Below are 18520 nucleotides of genomic sequence, written 5' to 3' on the forward strand. Positions count from 1 at the left end.
ATTTTCATTTATTTAAAAAAAATTACATTTCTCATAATTTTTAACAGGACTGATTCATTAAAGCCAAACCCGACAAAAGATGGTGGGGAAGGATGGACAGATGGATGGATCATCACCCCAGCAAAAATAAATGTAAGAGGAGACCGATTCTGCATTTTCTATCATTTTGATCCTGTGGTTCACACCCATCTTTTTTTTGCTGGGCTTTCAAAGCTGACCTAAAGCATGACAATAGCTTAGATGTGTCTGTGTCAAAAGCAAAAACCAACAGAAATGTTTCTCTATATATTTCTATATTTAAATTTTTTTTTTTTAAACCAATGATTCATGTATATATTTCTAAAAGTACAAATTATACATATACAAAGCTATGAAGGACTCTTCAAGTGTAGCAGATCGCTTGTCCAAAGTATCATATTATGCATATGTCAACATTTATCCAAGGTTGCTGTGCACTCTATTAAAGCTATGCATTATATCTGATCATATTTTTGTTGATTTGTTTGACAGAATTTGGTACTGATGCTTACAATGTGTTTCATTTGAGGTTAAAATATTGTCGAAAATGTCACACTCATTTTCAACAAAAAACAGGATGAAAAACTACTTAGCACTTGAAACAGTTGTCTAAGAATGTCTAAAACCTTTTTCAATATACATGTTGTTTATTTTTCAAACCACTATCATCTATGAAGTAACACAATTATTTTGTTACTAGAAGCTACTGGCTAATTGTTTTGGTATAATTCTGAATGAGACCTTGAAAGTGCTGCTGAGTGTTTTTCTTGGGTTGAAAAATGATGATGTAGCATTTAGGGAAAAAATACCACAGCAGGAAAGAGTACAGACTGGACAGTATAGCCAAAGCATTCATGGCATGGATGTACTTACCATGATAGAGCATGCTTACAGTGGCAAATGTGATCCAGGTGAGTATCAGCAATAGAAGGCAGAACGTTATTGTTTTGGCTTCATTGTAGTTTTTTGGAAGGTTTTTTCCCATATAAGAAAATATAAAACTAAGACAGCACAAAACAGATAGTAGAATGAAAGAGCTGGATGTTGCTTTGAGGTTAAGATCAAGATCACAGCCAAGGACAATGATGTCAGAGTACCAAAATGTATCACTGTATGGCTTTGGGGGGGCAATGGAATAGCCAGTGATGAGCAATAGAGCCTGAATGAAAAACGCCACAGTGATGATGAGCCAGTGTCCATGATACTTTGTCCAATAACTTAAGAGCTTTGGGAACTTTGCAGATATTTTGAAAATACAAACAATTTGAAATGAACGCACAACAAAACACGCCAGACAAACTGTATAAAACAACAGAAATGGTAAAAACCTTAAGGTGCAATAAGTTTCTGTGGGCTCACCAAAATAGAAAAACACACTAAGACTGCACAGACTGAGGCATCCTAAAATCAGGAAGCACATTGGACCTCCAGCAGATCGGACAACCGGTGTGTTGTAGTTGAGGGCAAAGAGAACAGACATGACTACAGTAAGGGCCACTAAGACCAAGGCCCCAACCATGATCACTACAGCAGCAGTGTCTGTAAATGGGATGTACTCCAGCAGCCGTATGGTACATGATGTACTTCCTTCTGTAGACCACTCTGTCTCCTTGCAGTTGATGCAGTTGTAAGGATCCTCTGTTTTGATCAAAAAAATAAATAATTAATCAAATAATCGCTATAATCAGTCAGATTTCTGTGGCAAAAAATTGACCTGTATAGCCTGATTTCATTAATTGTGCAATGTTTCATTTTTATTTTTTATCTCCTTCTTCTTTCCAACCGTTAGGTTGTTTCTGCCTGTAACAGTAAATTGTCAGGATTTGACTGTATTTAATTTGTTACTGTTGTTCAATAATTTTTTCTGTTCGGTTTATGTTTTGAAGCCCTTCTTCTTGTCACAACACAATTAACTATACATAATAACTGGACCGATTGAATTTGACGTCACCCATGGAAAATGGCTTATTTCTAACCAAATGTAGTCAATTCAGTCGCCATTTTTTGGCGATACGGACATTGCCATGTTGGAAGCAGAGATCGTCAGTAAGGAGTTCCATTCCGAGTCGATTTGTGCTAACATTGCTATGGCAGCCACTATAAGACAGGAATGATCTTGTGGAAGGCCACACCCCTACCACTTGAAAACGAGCCCGGGAGAATCTGTTCATCAAATGTTTTAAATGTTGGGAGTGGGGCCAGTAGGCACTATCTACTTTTATTGAGGCATCTGGTTGGTCAATTTTTACGAGATGATATTTATATTATTTTATTTTATTTTTATTCAGTTAAAGAATCCGCCTAGCTATTTTATACTTTTTGTTTACCACTTTTATTTAACTCAAGTCTATTTTTAATTGATATTTTTTACTCTCCATCTATTGTTTTCTTCAATGTTTCAGTCAATTTATATTAAATTATGTTGTATTCAAGTTAGCTGGGTTTTTTTAAAGTTTCATTTTATCAGATTACATTTTTCCTGCAATCCTTTTTAACTTTCTTCCACTAAAGTTCTACCATGAGCCCCATCCCTGGCCAATATTTCATAAACGAAGAAACGCTAAGCACAAAAAAATTACAATACAAGCTTTAGTTGCAGTGACGTTTAGTCCAAATCTGCTATTTTAATCTGTTTGTCTGTCTAATCACTTACCTGTGCTGTTGATGTAAGTTCCATTTGGACAAATTGTACAACTGAAACAGCATGTGTGGATACCTTCTTGAATTTTTGCAAACCCCTCAGGACATGCTTGGGAACAAACAGACTCAGGCACCTATTTAGGACAAAATCAATAATGGAAATAGACACCAAAAATATTGATTTTGTTGATTATTGAAACTGTATTTAACCAATATATGTTTTTGAGGATAGTTTTCAAAACGTTGAAGATTTGTAACAAAAGCACATTATGGCTATAATGTAAAAAATGAAACAAAGAATAAAATAAATGCAAAAAAAAATGAAAATAAAACAAGCACATACCTTTTCATCACCATGCCACTTTATTTTGGAGCTATTGATGAAGAATTTGAATGTTGGGTAAAAAGAGAAAAAGCCGACCTCCTCTGCATTACCACTGCTGTTCCAGAAAACTATAGCAACGGATCCAAACTTGGGATCACCATTGTCATCAAACTGAACTGTCTGGTTTAAAAAGGTAAAACTGGATCTCCTCAGTTCATGTAAAACCTGTCAGTGACACAAAGTTTGCATTCTGAGTATTTTTATTTAACCACACCAAGATTTTTTCATTTTATAAACTGATAGATAATTGTGTACTAAAGACATTGAACTTCCTTGACTAATTTGTAACAATGCAATGATCTAAAAGTGATACGAGTTTGATTGAAAGGATCATGGATTTAAAACAATAGAATAAAACCAAAAATCTTTGCTTCCTTACCATGTGTGGGTAAACTTTAATGCTCTTGTTGCAGCTGCCAGCTCCACACTGCAGCACTGCATGTAAGGCATGGGCAACGGCATATACAGCAGAGTAAACAGGAAAATTAAAAGAGGGATCTGCTGTAATGATATCTTCAGCACTCAAGCTGCTACAGTTACACATCTGGTTACAAAATGGATCCTGCTCTGGATTTTCACACTGATTTTGAGCTTTGAAAGAATAAATAAAATCACTGAATCCTGGTATTGTGGTTTTTGGCTCGGCAACTCCAAGAACAGTCCCAATATTTCTGATTCCTGTTTTTTTAGGGAGCTCTTTGTGTAAAGACCAGGCATCTGCTGCTATCCACACCTTGTTGGTAACATTTTGTTGGATTGCAGAATTAATTACAGCTTCAGCTGTCCACTCAGCTGTGAACACAATAATAACATTTACTCGAAAATCAATGATCTGCTTGAACATTTTAGGGTAATCTGTGTCTGTATTAAGGCCTTTGGAGTATCCTAAACAAATGTCAGTGTTCCTTATCATTTTTACAAACAGGTCATAGCCATCTCTTCCATAGTCATCATCAGCATAAAGAAAAGTCACCCAGGTCCATTTAAATCTTTGCAAAATTTCAAAAATCATTTTTATGACGTCTTTATTAGGATGCACTGTTCGTAAGAAAGATGGGAAATTCTTTTTTCTGGAGAAGACTGAACTTGCAGCTCCATAACTAATCTGTAAAGAAAAACATAACGATGTTCAGATGTCTGTGTATATTCATTTATGGGACTATTATTGCTGATAATAACTAAAACAATTAAGAATAAAATACGCCAGCAAATGTACCAGTGGAACGAGGTCCTTCATGAACAGCGGTGCAACAGTCAGTGTTGCTGTGCTTGTATATGTGCCCACTACTGCAATCACTTTTGAGAAGTTCACAGATTCTTTCCATGGTTGAATCGAACCAACAACAGACATCAGGCTGAAAATACCTGGAAAATTCTTTGTGTCTGAGCAGTGGTCAAATATTTCATAGCCAAGAGTCACATTGGGTAGCAGACTGGTAGAATTATTGATTTCCTCAATTGAGAATCTCATCATCTGAAACCTCCGGTAACTTGACAGTGTAAAAGGATTACTGCAGTCACAAGAAAAAAATAAACAGAGGAACCACATAGTCACAATTAAAATCATTTTAAAATTACATCTATTTTTTGGCATCTCATATTTTTTATCATGCTGATTATGCACTGACTTTTCATTATATTAAATTATTTTGAGGAGATCATGTTTGATCTTACTGATCTGTATTAAAAATGAGATGCAAACCCACCTGGAGCAGATGACGGCTTCTGGGATGTTTCGATAATGAGCAACACTTGCATAATGAATATCAAAAAGTCCTCCAAGCAGATAGTCCCCTTGCAGGTTAAACTCAGAGTTAGCGATGCTTTCAGTCTCTGCATGCAGAAAACACAAAAGAACAAAAAACTCTTTGTGGAACATTGTTCCTGTTTATTATTCTGCCTTGGACCTCTGAGAGACACCAGTGATGGTTAAGCTTTAGAAAGCAGTTTCACAACCTAGTGATGGATGAGGTTTCATACACGTATTGGCAGTGGTTTGGAGGAGAATTTACAAATCAGTATGCAAAAAAGTTCTTGTGCATATGATACAATGCTGTTTGTACTTGAAGGAATAGTAAAGATAAATCACAGCATTCTATTTACTACACAAGTAAGTGGTTATGGCTTCAAATGATCAAATTAAACACTAAAAAAGATTCAGTTTAGATATATAAAATATAAATGGTGACCTTAAATGTGTTCAAACAATCTTGTGGCAGCTTAAAGTATTAAACAAATCAATTAAATCCCTTTATGCATTCGACCAATCAGATGGACGCCTTTACATCCTTGACCAATCAGATGGAGCCTTTTATCTTAGATGTGTTAGGGTCATTTGGAATGCACTTTAAGTTATGTTGACTCTTATTTAAATTAAACTGTTGCAGTGAAATAGAAATGATGTTTGTTTTGCTTTTTGTTCATGTATCGTAAGTTAAATGGTTATCGCAATATTGATCACTAATATCGCAAATCGCGAGGTTTCTTCGTATCGTGCAGCCCTACTTTAAGTTGTCAAAAGGTCTGCAGTTGCATAAGATCTTAAGTAATGAGACACAAATCAAAAGCTGACTTCTGGGGTTTATGTCAACATTTTCCTAATCCAAATAAGTTCTGCATGATTTGAACTTTGACCACATTGGCTTTTCAGAAGCAGATTATTTGCAGTTTTTTCTGTGGTTAGAAGGCAGGTAGAACATCATCTCGGCAAAGGTTCAAAATATCTGTCTCCCTAAACAAGTACACATGGGCTGACAGGTTGCATTGTGTTTGTTGATAAACAAAGCACTGTTTATCTTGTTTTAATTCATTTTCTCTAGGCCATTGTTGTTTTCATTATTGTCCTAATCCAACCTATTTTTTCTTGTACTTCAGAAATAAAGGTAATCTAATCTACATTACACCAATTGTTTTAAATCATTTGAAAAGTAAGCCGTTTGGATCAAAGTATTGTGTAAATTGTAAGATTTTGACCATGCAGGTGTACATGTCAGCCAGATTTTGCCCTCTTTCAGCTGTTTGTGCTGAAAAAAAAGGGATTGTCACAGTTAGTGTTTTGCTTCACTGTGGTGCAGCGAAGAGGCCCCAGTTTGAGTTCCGGCTGGGCCCTTTGTGAGGAGTTTACATGTTCTGTTCATCCGTGATTTTCCTCTGGGCACTCTGGCTTCCTCCCACAATCTAAAAACATCCTAAAAATATAACCTCATTGGTTCTTAGCAAAATGTTCCATTTGGTCTGATTGTAAGTGTGTGTGATTGTTTCTCTGTGTTGCCCTGCGATGGGCTGACAACCCATGGAGGGTGTACCCCACCTTCACCCTTCAGGGGCTGGGTAAGCTCCAGTAGCCTTGTGACCCCAAACTAGAAGATGGTGGGGATGGATGGATGGATGGTTGGATGGATGGATGGATGGATGGTTGGTTACAAGAACAGACAGACTTCAGGCATACATTTTGAAAATATGGTGCTCAAGTTTCCATTTCTGTAACACTAAAGGACGTGTATGTGACAGAAAAAAATTAGATCATGTGCTAACATTCTGGAACTTTCTTTAGAAATATACTGCAAAGTGTCTGTGGGAAAAAGAGCTTTTTAATGAGTTGATCTGTTTGGGCTAACATCACCAAAAAATATGTGCATTTAACCAATCTGTGCCAAGAATAGTTAGTTCAGTTGAGCTCGATAAATTAAAAAAAGATTTAAAAAAAAAAGGGTAAAAGAAAAAACTGACTGTGTCTGTTAATGTATCACATAACTGCCAAAAAGTGACCGATGAAATGAATAAGTTTCTTTTCTGCTTTGATTAAATGTGAGTATGCAGGATTTGTATGATCATTTTTGCGTTCGTTTGCAAATCCACATGATTAAACACAAACCCTTATATGTTGTTATCTTGTATGTATGTTGTACAGCTCTTTCATTTTTACCTTGCACACAAGACCCCAAGATACTAAAAAGTCCTCCACTTGTGGCAGGAGCTCTCCACCTACTCAAAGAGGGCAAATAGATAGTCCTTGGGGGCCAGGTATGAGAAATAGTCAGGGTTAAAAACTTTCCTATTTTATGTTGAATTTCAAAATGGATTAATGGGTCAATCAATAAATCAATCGATCAATCACAGCAGATTAGCCAACAAACTGAAGTTACAACTTGGAATGTTCTGTTTAAACTGATCAACCAATCAGCACCTTTCTTATTGTCAGCGTGTCACCTCTGTCAATAAAATTGCAAAATGTCACAATGATTATTTAAAGTGGTTACATGATCAAAACATCCACATAGCAGAAAACCACTTTGCAGTTTAAACACTAAGGTTTTGACAGGACTCGTAGTTTTCTCATCTGGTAAACGCCCCACAACTTAGATGAGCGTGAACCCCATTAAGGCATCAGTGTTGGTCATTTTATTGTTTACACTGTGATTGAGTTATGGTCTGTGGTTGGATAATATACAAATGTGCCGTTAACCATAGGTGTTTTACCAGTAGATGAAATTGTTTTTACAAGTTCATGACTTTATCTCTTCTCGTCATCAAAACAGTCCAGAAATTCACAGTTCGTGTCTCACACAAATAACCATTGAATGATTATTGTTTTATGTATTACCAGTATTCTAACTATTGGTGCAGAAAAAAATAGTATCTTTTTCCAAATTTAGTGGCCTCCCTTATCTTACTCCCAACTATGACCAGAAACTGGATAGGGACTAGCGATGATGGTTTTAGAATGTTTGCTTATTGCAAAAGTTTCAGTTCAGAAATAACACTTTAGTTGTGAAATGCAGCAACAACCATGTTGTGTACAATTTGCAAGTCATTGACACTTCTGGGCCATCCAAGTTTGATCAATGTCAGCATGGTCTTCTGGAAAAGACCATGTGTTCAATGCACAGGAATCTAAACACTGTGGTGTGTTTACACCGTCCTTTTGCATTTTACAGTCTGTTTGTGTGCAAATCTTTCAGGAAACACCTGTGGGTTCTGGATTGTGGCTCAGGAAATCAAATTTATAACCCCAGTAGTCAACTCTGTAGGCTGTTTATGACATTGGACTCGACACTTACATGGGTGCACTCAACATTGTTGGGAAACAAAGAAAATGCAGTGTATTTGATTTTACCAAGTATATCAAAGTGCATTTTAAAGAAAAATCTTGCCTTCATGTTAAACAGACACAAAAGCTCTTATTAATGAACATCTACAAAGTATGACCACAAGGAGACACGTCTGTACTGTTTGAAGGGACACAGCATTTTAATATCATTTTATGTGGAAAAAAATACACATAAGTTATTAAAATCAAGTTTTTTTTTTCAGCTGTAGCACAGGAAAATAACATGCAGTCCATGAAAAACATTAACTTTAATATCTAGAGAGTCCAATTTACCAGATCCATCTATTTCAGCTGAACGAGTTTAACACTTGAACATATCATGGTGTCTGAAAAGGCGATTAAATTAAACTTTTAACAAATTATGTTTCAAAATATCTGTGCTGTATATACACAAATCCATGTGATCCTCTGAAACACAAACTTTTTACAGGAAAATGCATTTTAACTCCTTTCTACAATATTGATTAAAGTTTAGCAAAGACAGATGCCCAGCATTATGGTAAGAACAGAAAAAAACAAAAAAAAAAAAATCACAAAGGTTCATGGAAAAGAATGTGATCACCACCAACTTCATCCATTTGATACATTAAAAGATCTCAACCTCTGTTCTCTTACGTTTCCTCTGCAAAACAAACAAAGAGAACAACAGTTTGCTTGGAATGACCATATATTCATCTTTTTTCTTTCTAAGTAAACACAGATATTGACGAAGAACAGGAGCTGGTCTAAACATGCCAAACAATTCTTGGAAACAGGAAAAACCTGCGTGCTGGAGTGTGACCTCAGCCTGACCACATTCTCAATTGAAGGGAATACTGACTTTCAATGTTTCTGATTATTTGACTAACTGCTAGAGAAAGTATTTTAGAAACTTTTTTTTTAAAAGAATTGCTGAGAAATATTCTGTGTATTTAAATCTACAATGGCACAAAGTAGAATGAACTAATTTAAACATCGGTTAGTAAAGATGAAATAATTTTTCATTTATTAAGTGAATCATTTTGAGTGGGAGAGACGTTTAACATTCGCATGTGAAGAAGTATTTTAAGAGGAAAAACTGTCTCCAGTTTTCTCTCAGTAAGCCCAAAAAGAAACTAAGACATTAAAAAGTCATATTTTCAGGGTATTTTAATGACACAAAATGAATGTATTCAATGTTATGAGTTTTAATCAAATTCCATCATATATTTAACAGTATTCTGTTAAACCTAAACTTTGATAAACTGTTAAATGTGGCAAATAGGAAGTAATGATACTATGATAATAACCAGAAGTTAGCAGAATGGGCAGATGCACTGAAATCACAATCAATGTAAGAAACAGGAAATTACAGATTTTACAGAAACTTTTTTCCCCCTCAATCGGCTCTTTCTCCATGACCTCCTTTAACTAATGGGGCTAAAAAGGCAGAAAGCAGTGCAGTCTCACCTACTGCTGAGCAAATGGAATCTTAACAAAAAAAAATTATAATAATATTGATAAAAATAATAATAAATTTCAATCGGCAAGGCAGTATTCCAAATTTTGATCCATTCTGCTCATACCCCTTATCAACACGCTGGATCAAAACTTGGATTTACATGTCATCTTTTTCTGTTACTGTCCACCTTATGCAAGAACAAAATCAAATCTCTTCACCACTCCCCATTAGCTATGACTGATGATTTTCAAAATAAACAGATAGGAAAGACTAACTCGGGTTTTAACTAGCAAAGGTTTTCCCTGTGTCTTCCTTGCCTCTATATGTCCTCTTCCCATGCGTAAATGGAAGGTATCTGTACTTGATCATATGCTGTAAAGAAATCGAGAAAGAAAAATAAAGCATTAGTAAGTGACAGGATTCAGCTAAAACATGTAATCAACTGTTGCTTTTCCAAAAAAACAGCAAAGCTTGTCAAAGAAATTGGTGAGACATTCAAACATGTCAGGGTTTTACCTTAATTTGCCTCTTCATGGTGATGCAGAAGAGCATGATGAAGTACATTACGAGGATGGGCCAGAACACTGGCACATTGAAGGCCTCAAAAAATGTGCAAATCATGGCGATGACGATACCTTTTGTTGCGGAGTGCCTGGCAGGAAAAGAAAGTGGACTTAAAGGAGGAAACCCAACACAACTATCAGTCCTTGCAAAAAAAATATCAATGTGTGGTACTGGGGGTTAAAGTTAAATGTTCTTGATAAAAGGGATTGTCAAACCACTTAAAGAGCCACTCAATTAAAAATGTAGTTTTCTGTGTTTTCAACACTTTTGTGGTATTTTCTCATAATGGAGGACATATGTTAAGAAATTTAAGCTTAAAATTGCATTTCTGAGTATTTCTTTATTCAAATCAAAGTAAATCAGGAGTGGATGAAAACATGCTTTTTGAAAAAGAGCTTATTTGCCACATAGAAAATACGGTGGGTGGGGCAGAAGTTCCCTGCTTTGAGCTTTTAGCCGTGGGTGGAGGAAGGAGGCCGGGGTTGTCCAGTGCACAACTCAGAGGCAAATTTCTAAAAAATAAAATAAAAAAACTGCAGCTCTGCAGAAACTTTCCCTAGAAAATGACCGTTTTTTAAAAAATCCTTTTGGCTAAAAAGGGTGTACCGGTATTTCGTAAATAAAAGACCCTGGGAATACTTTTACAATAGATCAAAAGATGATCGGAGTTTAAAACCAACTAAACGTATTACTGGTAAGCAAAGCAACAGAGGAACCTATAATCCAGCAATACCTAAAAGTTCACATTATAATGATTTGAAAATTTAAAAAAGGGTGCAATTTTTTGTTGTTTTGTTTTTAAGATGTGTAAAGAAAATCAAATACTGTGGTGAAGGTTTCATAACCCCTCTTAAAATTAAATTTCTCAATTTGATGCATTTTGGAAATGGAGTTATGTGCATTACTAAATGTTTAAGTGATAACCTGTTCAAAACTAAAGCAAATATGAATCATTAATCAATTTTTATTTTGCTTAAGATAAAAGATTATATATTCTTTCACAAGGACTCAGTATAACTCAGCCCTTCACCACTCATTTAAATCCGCAAAGACCTTTCTTGTAATAATCTTGTCAGACCATGAGTCACATCCTACCAGAATTTGAATTCAGGCAACCTCCGAATGAAAGGGCGGAACTCTTCATTCTGCTTGGTAGGAAGGGATGGGCCGTCATCTGCAGGTGAAAACAGGACACAGACCGTCGGCGTTTACACGCTGCAGAAAAAACTTCAGGTAACACAGAACATATCCAGAAGCCCAGTGTAACTTTGCCAACTTGCCTTCTTCGAGCAAAGATGGGTCCACTTTTGGCGATAGAAATGCAATGAACAAGTTGAGATGGTAAATTCCCAAAGCGTATGTGACTATATACCAACCCTGGAAAGCAGCACAAAAACAAGTTCTCATTGTGAAGGACACAGAGCATGTAGATAGCAAAGATGAAAAACAAAACAAAAAGGATTCTACCAACTGAAAAAAAACAAAAACTGCTAGCATATTACTAAGCAAACACTAAAAATAGAAAGGAACAGGAAATACCTGCAGTATGTACACTCTGATCATGTAGACAGCAGTCAAAAGTAGAGTGAGTGCCCACCGCACAACATAGAACGGTGTGGACTTGTCAAGCCATGACTGATAAACCTGATTTGAGAAACAAACAAAACATTCCCTGAGAAGTAATTTAAAAACGCATACGATCTCAGACATACCACCATCTAGTCTTTCATTTTCTACATGTTTCCTCCTATACAAGCCTTAGTGATTTGAGTACACTCTAGTAAAAAAAAGGCCCTGCTGTTGAAAGGAAAGACAAGATTGACACTTGCACTGAGTGATGTGTGAGGAAAAATTCCACCTTAAAAGCAAGAACTAGGCCTTTAAAGTCATTGTTTGACATTACTGGTTCAGCAAAAGCAGGTTTAAAGGATTGTCTGTTTTAGGAAATGCATCAACCATGAAAAAATCTTTTAAAACTGATCAACTTCTAGTTGGTGAGTGGAGCCAAAGTATGTAAAATCCTCTCAAAGCAAAGCAAAGCAAACTTGACAACTAAACACCTTTAGTCCAATTTACATGTCTATGTCCCTGTGTGAAAGCACTGCCTTACAATGCTCCTGGTATAAAGCTTTAAAAATGAAGAACATCACTAATACCAGAATTTTGACTTTCATGTGCAGAGGTAAGCATGCATCTTACCTGTCCCACACGTGTAAAGAAGGCAGCAACGACAGATGATTTTCCATGGATTGACTCCCCAACACTGTCGCCTTCTGACATTCTGTTCATAAACACATGTTTATTTTTGACTGTTAATAGTTTCAAGTTTGATTCACACTTTTGAAAAGCAAGACTGAACTGAAGGTCAAATCTAATTTCATTGAAGTTATGTTCTCTAGTTGTGTGGAGCACTAAACAAAATAATTGGGAAATCAGTGTATCTGCCAGATACAATTACCACCACTGCCATATTGAAATTACACAAGTGGTAGATTTAAAAAGACGCAAAACTGCTCTAAGTAAAAGCAAAGGTGAGTAGATATTAAAAAAATTGAGTCAGATTTTGCATTTATTGAACGAAATTTTGAAGCTTAGCAACTGATGCTCCAACTGTTTGCCCGCTGCTTTATGATCTGAAGTCACGGCCGTCATTTAATTACTGAAATGTATTTTTGTAACTTAAACGTGGCAGCTAGGTTAGAACATAATTCCGATTAGGTCGTTTAATAGTAGGTACTATGGCTAGTGGTGGCTACATTCTTTTCTTATGATGTGTGGGGTTTTTGGACACATCTGTTCTATTTTTTCCGTTCATAGTACCCTCAATTGGGAAAACTGATTTGACGAGTGGGTCAAACATTTCGCCATCTAACACGAATTTGAAATATTTTCATTATTTTACAAATTAGCTATAGACATAGCTAACAAGCCATGTAAATGTAGGCTACCCTTTGGCCCTTCGGAGCACGTATGGGTGATGTAGTTTGTCAACTCAGCTCGTACATTTTAATGGGCACTGAAACGTAACAAGGGAACAACTTTTCCCACAAGCCAAAGCTAAGCAGGAAATTATGCTTGACCAAAAAAATGTAGTCATTGCTTGTCTCTCGTTTCTCTACGATCATCCGAGTTTACATTATAATGAACTACAAGTCCCAACACTGCGTTGACAGATGTGACAACTCACTTCCGGTGAAAAAGCTAAGAGGACTTCTCAGCTATCTGTTAGCTCGATTAGAATGAAGACTATTCTGGAGTATAAAGGAGGTGGTTCATTTTTATTCTATTCAAAACCCGAAAGCATTCAACAGCACCTCCTTTGTGTTTTTATCTACAACGAACAAAACCAGGAAACTTTTGTGTCTTACCTGATACGAGCACTTGGTCACTACCCGGCTGTTCCTAGTTAGCTACACTAGCTGTTTCTCGTGTCATCTAGCGAGAACACGTCAGTACTTCCGCCAGTATCAGCGTACACGCCAGGGCGGTTAGTAGATCCCAGAAAACAGTTAAGTACCCAAAAAGTGTAGAGGTAATATTATTATGAAATAATTTTACTCAACTATAATCAATTAAAAATGATAATTAAAAAAGTAATTCCATTATTTTTTACTCAGGTGGGAAGAAGACTATACTGTAGTTCAAGAAATTTCAAGTAGGCTGAGTTACAATGAAATATTAGGTCTAAACGTATTTAGTTTTTCCTGAAAGCTTCAGAGTATAACTAAGGTGTTACACAAAATATGCAACAAAAAAGTGAATAAATAATAAAATTATGGGTTGTTAACACAAATATGCATAGCCCAGTTTGGTCTATGTTATTCTAATCGAACAGTCTTAGTATTAGCTCAAAATTTTGAATCAATTGGTCAAAAGGGGCTTCCCTTTGTTTAGTCTTTGTTTGCCTTATTAGGCTTTACTGATGTTCAAAACAAATAATACAAAAATGGAACTTCTTCCACTTTCGGCTTCTCCCATCAGGGGTCGCCACAGCGAACAAGTCGCATGGTAAATTTGGCAATGTTTTACGCCGGATGCCCTTCCTGACGCAACCTTCTCAAACCGGGCTTTGAACCGGCAGAGGTAGAGAAGGGAACAGGGAGCAGCCCGGAGTCGAACCCTGGTTTCACGGACGGAAGGCGCCGCAAACCAGCACGAGCTAAACTGGCTCCCCATAATACAAAAATGGAACTAATGCAAGTATTATAGCCCAGATAGATAGATAGATAGATAGCATTATCTATCTATCTATAAATGATTGTTAAGTAAAAGTAGGATATTTTTGCACAAAAGACAATTTGAGTAGAATGTTTTAAGTTAATACAACATATTCAAGAAAAATAAATCAAATAAAATGTATAGTGATAAATAATGATAATTACCTTGATTGAAGTTTCAGTTTGAATAAAATCTACCTCATGAGTTAAAACCCCTTTATTGTTTTGATGAAAAGAAACTGAATTAAGAAAAAATGTTGAAGAAATCTAAGGTTAAAGAGCAAAAACACTACTCAACACATGAAGCATTGATGCACAACAATAGATCCATTTTACATCATTTAACAAAATGGAAGATAAAAAAGGGGAAAGAAATTACATTATACACTAAAAAACATTGATATTTACATTTTGAAAATGCATAATACTGATATTCCTATTAAGTTAACCTTTAAATCATTTAAAGTGCCTATTCTCCAACCTGTAAATGGAAAATGGTTTGTACCATGTTTTCAGGAAATTACCTTTAAAATGACTCTAAAAGTTGGTTGCAAAGAGTTTCAGTCTTTTTCAGCTGATGTTAGACAAGAAGCAGGGAAAAAATGGGTGAAACTACAAAACAAGTTCAACAAACCAGCTTGACAGAACACTTGAACATTCAGCTTTTTGGCAATCTAAACAATAAATTGGAATGTTGTGAAAAATCCACAAACAAGTATCATGGTACAATATTAGCTGTTAGCTTGATATAAAGGGTTTCAAAAACTTTGCAGTTTTTGAAAAACATTCAAAGAAAGACAAAAAAAAGTTGTTTTTTTTTGGGAGGGAGACATTTTCATTTCTTATTTATAAAACCACCTGAATTCCTGCTTTCACAATAACACTGTTTGAAATCTTTTGTTTTGTCACAATACAAGAATTAACACTATATATCCTACAACTTTTTGAAAAGACTAAGCAATATCAATGCTATTTATAAAACAGGTTAACATACACATTATTAATGCCAAATCCCACAAAACATTAGGTAAATGGAGAAAAATATACAGAACCAGTGGTCCTCAACTCATCGCAGCTTTTAATACAGGACAGTGTTCTTGTATTTCTCAGTCCGCCTTACTATTCAGTTCTAAACATTTGGTTAAAGCAACAGTCATATTATTAAAATCTAAAAACTAGTTTTTAGACACTTTTGTTGCAGGGATTTTACAAGATTCAGTATATACAGTACAAACGCACGAGCTAAGGAAAACTGAAAAAAATAAATAAGTTAGTCTATTGAGAACATTTAGTCTTTTTCAAAAACATAGGGTCTAAAAGAAACATTTGAAATAAATTTAATCATGTGAATTGTTTCTTTAGAGTAAAAAAAAAGGAAATTATAAAAGGAAGCATTGTTGCACAGATTTCTAAAAAATATGTTATATTGTGGGATAAACAAAGCTAATGTCATGACATGTTTGCCTTGTTTCTAGTGCTTTTATCCTACAGATGAAACAAGCAGAAAGCTCAACCTCCAACCAAAGTGAACTTTCTCACTTGAAAAATCACATGTAAGTGAATTAGTGGTTGATTTCCTAAAAATAAATCACTGAAGGACAAAAGCTTCACCAGGAGAACAATGTTGACAGAAGTAAAACAATCACTGGATGCTTTTCTTTCTCAGTGAACGTCACTTTCCATGAATTCCTCCTTAATGGAGTGCTTGTTACGGGACACTTTACAATCAGGCATGTCGAAGCCAAAGTCAGCCCACTCATCAGCGGCTGCTGCCATCCCCGCTGTGCCCACGCCGGATCTGTTGGGGATCGTTATGGTGTGGCGGACTCGAAAGTGCACAGCTTCCATGACACGCTGACGTTGCAGCTCCCCACCGCTAGAACCAATGGCTGCCATCGCAGAGGCTGCCATGTTGCCGCTGGAGCGGAGCAACTGCTGGCCGTGATAGTCATGGTGATGAGCAGAAGGAGGAAGCTGGACGGGAACACCTTGTTTCATGTCCTGCAGCCCTCGCCAGATGACTAGGCGGGACTGTTCCGGTATCTTCAGTGCAGCTAAATCCTGGTAAAGACATGTTCAATTCAATTTCATTTCAGTTTTATTTACATAGCTCAATATTACAACAATAGTCATAGGCTTCAATGGGTGTAATAGGGAACTCTGGAGATGTCAAAGGATATAATGGAAAATACTAATGATAACAATAAAATAGTGCTGTTTTTTTCTCCTGTTTACTGCTATAGATTAAGTCCAGTGGACAAAAATACAATAAGATCCAATTTTAGGTCTAAGGAAATTCCAGTTCCTAAAAAAAAAAAATCAGATCACCTTCAATTTTTTATTCATGGTCTTAATCTTTTCACTGTTTTTTTTTAACCTTTTTTTTGTCACAACAAAACTCAATTCACAATTCACAATGGACAAACAATATCTTCTAGCTCACCTGGTGTGAGATTACAAATGCAAGAACAGAGTGGTTACCTCCATAGATAGAGTTTGGAGATGATAAACAGACTGGAGACCCTGTGAAGTGAAGTACTCAATGAAGTTCTGACAGCCCAGACTGGTGAGAAAACTGTATGGGGAGAAAAGAATAGCCGCTTAGACCCCAACTACAAACCTGGAAGCAATGAAATGTAAAGGTGAATTCCATCAAACTGTAACAATTTGGATTTTTTTCTAAAATAATCCCAAATGAAATGTAAAATTGCTTGATAAATAGAATATGGTAGCTGGTTTTAAGGCAAAAATGAAGCTTCTGTCTTCTCGTTCCATAAATGTCTACATAGACTCAAAAATAAATCAGTGTTTAACAAATGTGCTTTAACTGGGAAAATGTAGTGAATTTAAAGCAGTAAAGTGCATTTGCATGACAAATTCATGGGACCACTTTTGCTTTTGATGAAAATGTTTATTAAAAAACAGAATGTTAAAATTTTGTTACATTCAAAGTGACTGGACAAAAAAAACGGATAGCTATACAATAGAATTGCTTGGTTATGAAAACAATCTACAAAAAAATAAAATAAGAAAAATATAACGTATAAAAATAAACCAAACAATAATCATTTTTTGTTTACCTACATTGAAAGTAGTTTTTGTCAAAGAAAAGTTCCTGCAGTGCATTGCAAAGGGTGGCTGTAGCTAATACACATTAGGAAGTTAATGAACACAGTGCATGTTTTTAGGGTTTTAACATATAGATGTGAACTTTGTGAGAGTGTAATAGTGCCGTTTCAGATTAAATACATTGAAAGCCTCATGATAGATGTCATGTTTTTGGCTATGTTTATGTTTAGTGTTTATAATAATCCAGTATTTTGGTGGTGTGTAGATTCCCCAAGAACATCGCCTCGCTCCATGTTTGCTGGTCACAGAAAACATGTTCGGAGTTAAGGTAGGACTATTTTCTTTTTTTTACAGTTTTCACTTTACTGCATGCAGTATTACCAAGCTGTCAATCCTCACATGAACCCCTATTTTGAGTAAACCTCAATTAACAGTAGTAGTGACAGCTAAATTATAGCACAGCTCAATGTAGAAATAAATAATAATAGAAAAAAAGCTGCTTTAACAAGACCAAAAAAAAGTGGGTGTTCATGCATCGTCGTGCCACTGCTCTCCGTGTGCATTTGATTGTCTGCTGCCCTCTTACTGGAGGATAAAGAAGTGTCACTGCAGGGTGAGATACCTGACAAGGCTGGGGTCAGGGTTATATGAAGGGGGCGGGCTGCAGTGGGAGGCAGACACTATATTGTGATTGCTGTGGCCACTGTTCATTTCGCCGTTAGCCTGCAAGTGGCTGTTATTGAGCATGTTTGGACCTGTGAGAGAGGGAGGAAACATGGAAAATTAGAATAGCAAAAAAACACAAGACAACACAAGTGTTTCATAAAGACACAGACTTGAGGAAATAATCTGCTTTGATGTGAATCCCAATTCAGAGAGATTAAACACTCACCCATGTGAGACATGGAGGAGTTGGCGTGTTGCTGGGGCTGCTGCCCCATCATTTGGTTGACAGATGGCTTGCTGAGGCCTCCGTGTGAATGGATCTTGTTCATGTTTGACAATGGAGAATAGGAAGAGGGCGAGTTTATGTTGCTCCTGGTAAAAAAGAGAATAACAAGACATACAGTAAGATACATTTTACAAATTGATCATCT

General features: G+C 36.1%; 3 protein-coding genes across 7 annotated transcripts in view; all 3 read right to left on the reverse strand.

The window, feature by feature from the left end:
- Positions 1–721: 721 nt before the first annotated feature.
- tas1r2c (taste receptor, type 1, member 2c) lies at positions 722–4922 on the reverse strand. The gene is given in 6 exon segments (NM_001104724.1): positions 722–1656; positions 2672–2792; positions 3002–3208; positions 3423–4148; positions 4260–4554; positions 4750–4922. Coding segments are annotated over 6 exon segments (2457 nt in total).
- A 3347-nt stretch (positions 4923–8269) lies between these two features.
- rer1 (retention in endoplasmic reticulum sorting receptor 1) lies at positions 8270–13631 on the reverse strand. 3 transcript variants are annotated; one of them, XM_004070357.4, is made up of 8 exons: positions 13506–13631; positions 12337–12418; positions 11677–11781; positions 11418–11514; positions 11233–11311; positions 10090–10225; positions 9891–9945; positions 8270–8775 (listed from the first exon to the last, which is right to left on the reverse strand). In XM_004070357.4, exons 2-8 carry the CDS (start codon positions 12415–12417, stop codon positions 8765–8767), a joined length of 564 nt encoding a protein of 187 aa, XP_004070405.1. In that variant the 5' UTR covers position 12418; positions 13506–13631; the 3' UTR covers positions 8270–8764. The 3 variants fall into 3 exon arrangements, with proteins under 3 accessions (XP_004070405.1, XP_020560183.1, XP_011475200.1); XM_020704524.2 differs by having other exon boundaries at positions 9849–9945; XM_011476898.3 differs by having other exon boundaries at positions 8270–9945.
- Positions 13632–14556: 925 nt separating this feature from the next.
- The window catches only part of tp73 (tumor protein p73), a 29300-nt gene continuing 25336 nt past the window's right edge, over positions 14557–18520 (reverse strand). For 2 of the 3 annotated variants that reach the window (XM_004070358.4, XM_011476899.3), the window contains exons 9-12: positions 18316–18461; positions 18046–18178; positions 16836–16929; positions 16017–16415 (exon numbers count right to left, since the gene is read on the reverse strand). In XM_004070358.4, coding sequence (XP_004070406.1) covers positions 16017–16415; positions 16836–16929; positions 18046–18178; positions 18316–18461 — 772 coding nt within the window. Of the gene's footprint in view, positions 16416–16835; positions 16930–18045; positions 18179–18315; positions 18462–18520 lie in introns of all 3 variants that reach the window. The other variant, XM_023956487.1, reaches the window with a different exon arrangement.

Source organism: Oryzias latipes, chromosome 7 (genome assembly GCF_002234675.1).
Source record: "Oryzias latipes chromosome 7, ASM223467v1".
In the NCBI taxonomy this organism is placed as follows: domain Eukaryota; kingdom Metazoa; phylum Chordata; class Actinopteri; order Beloniformes; family Adrianichthyidae; genus Oryzias; species Oryzias latipes.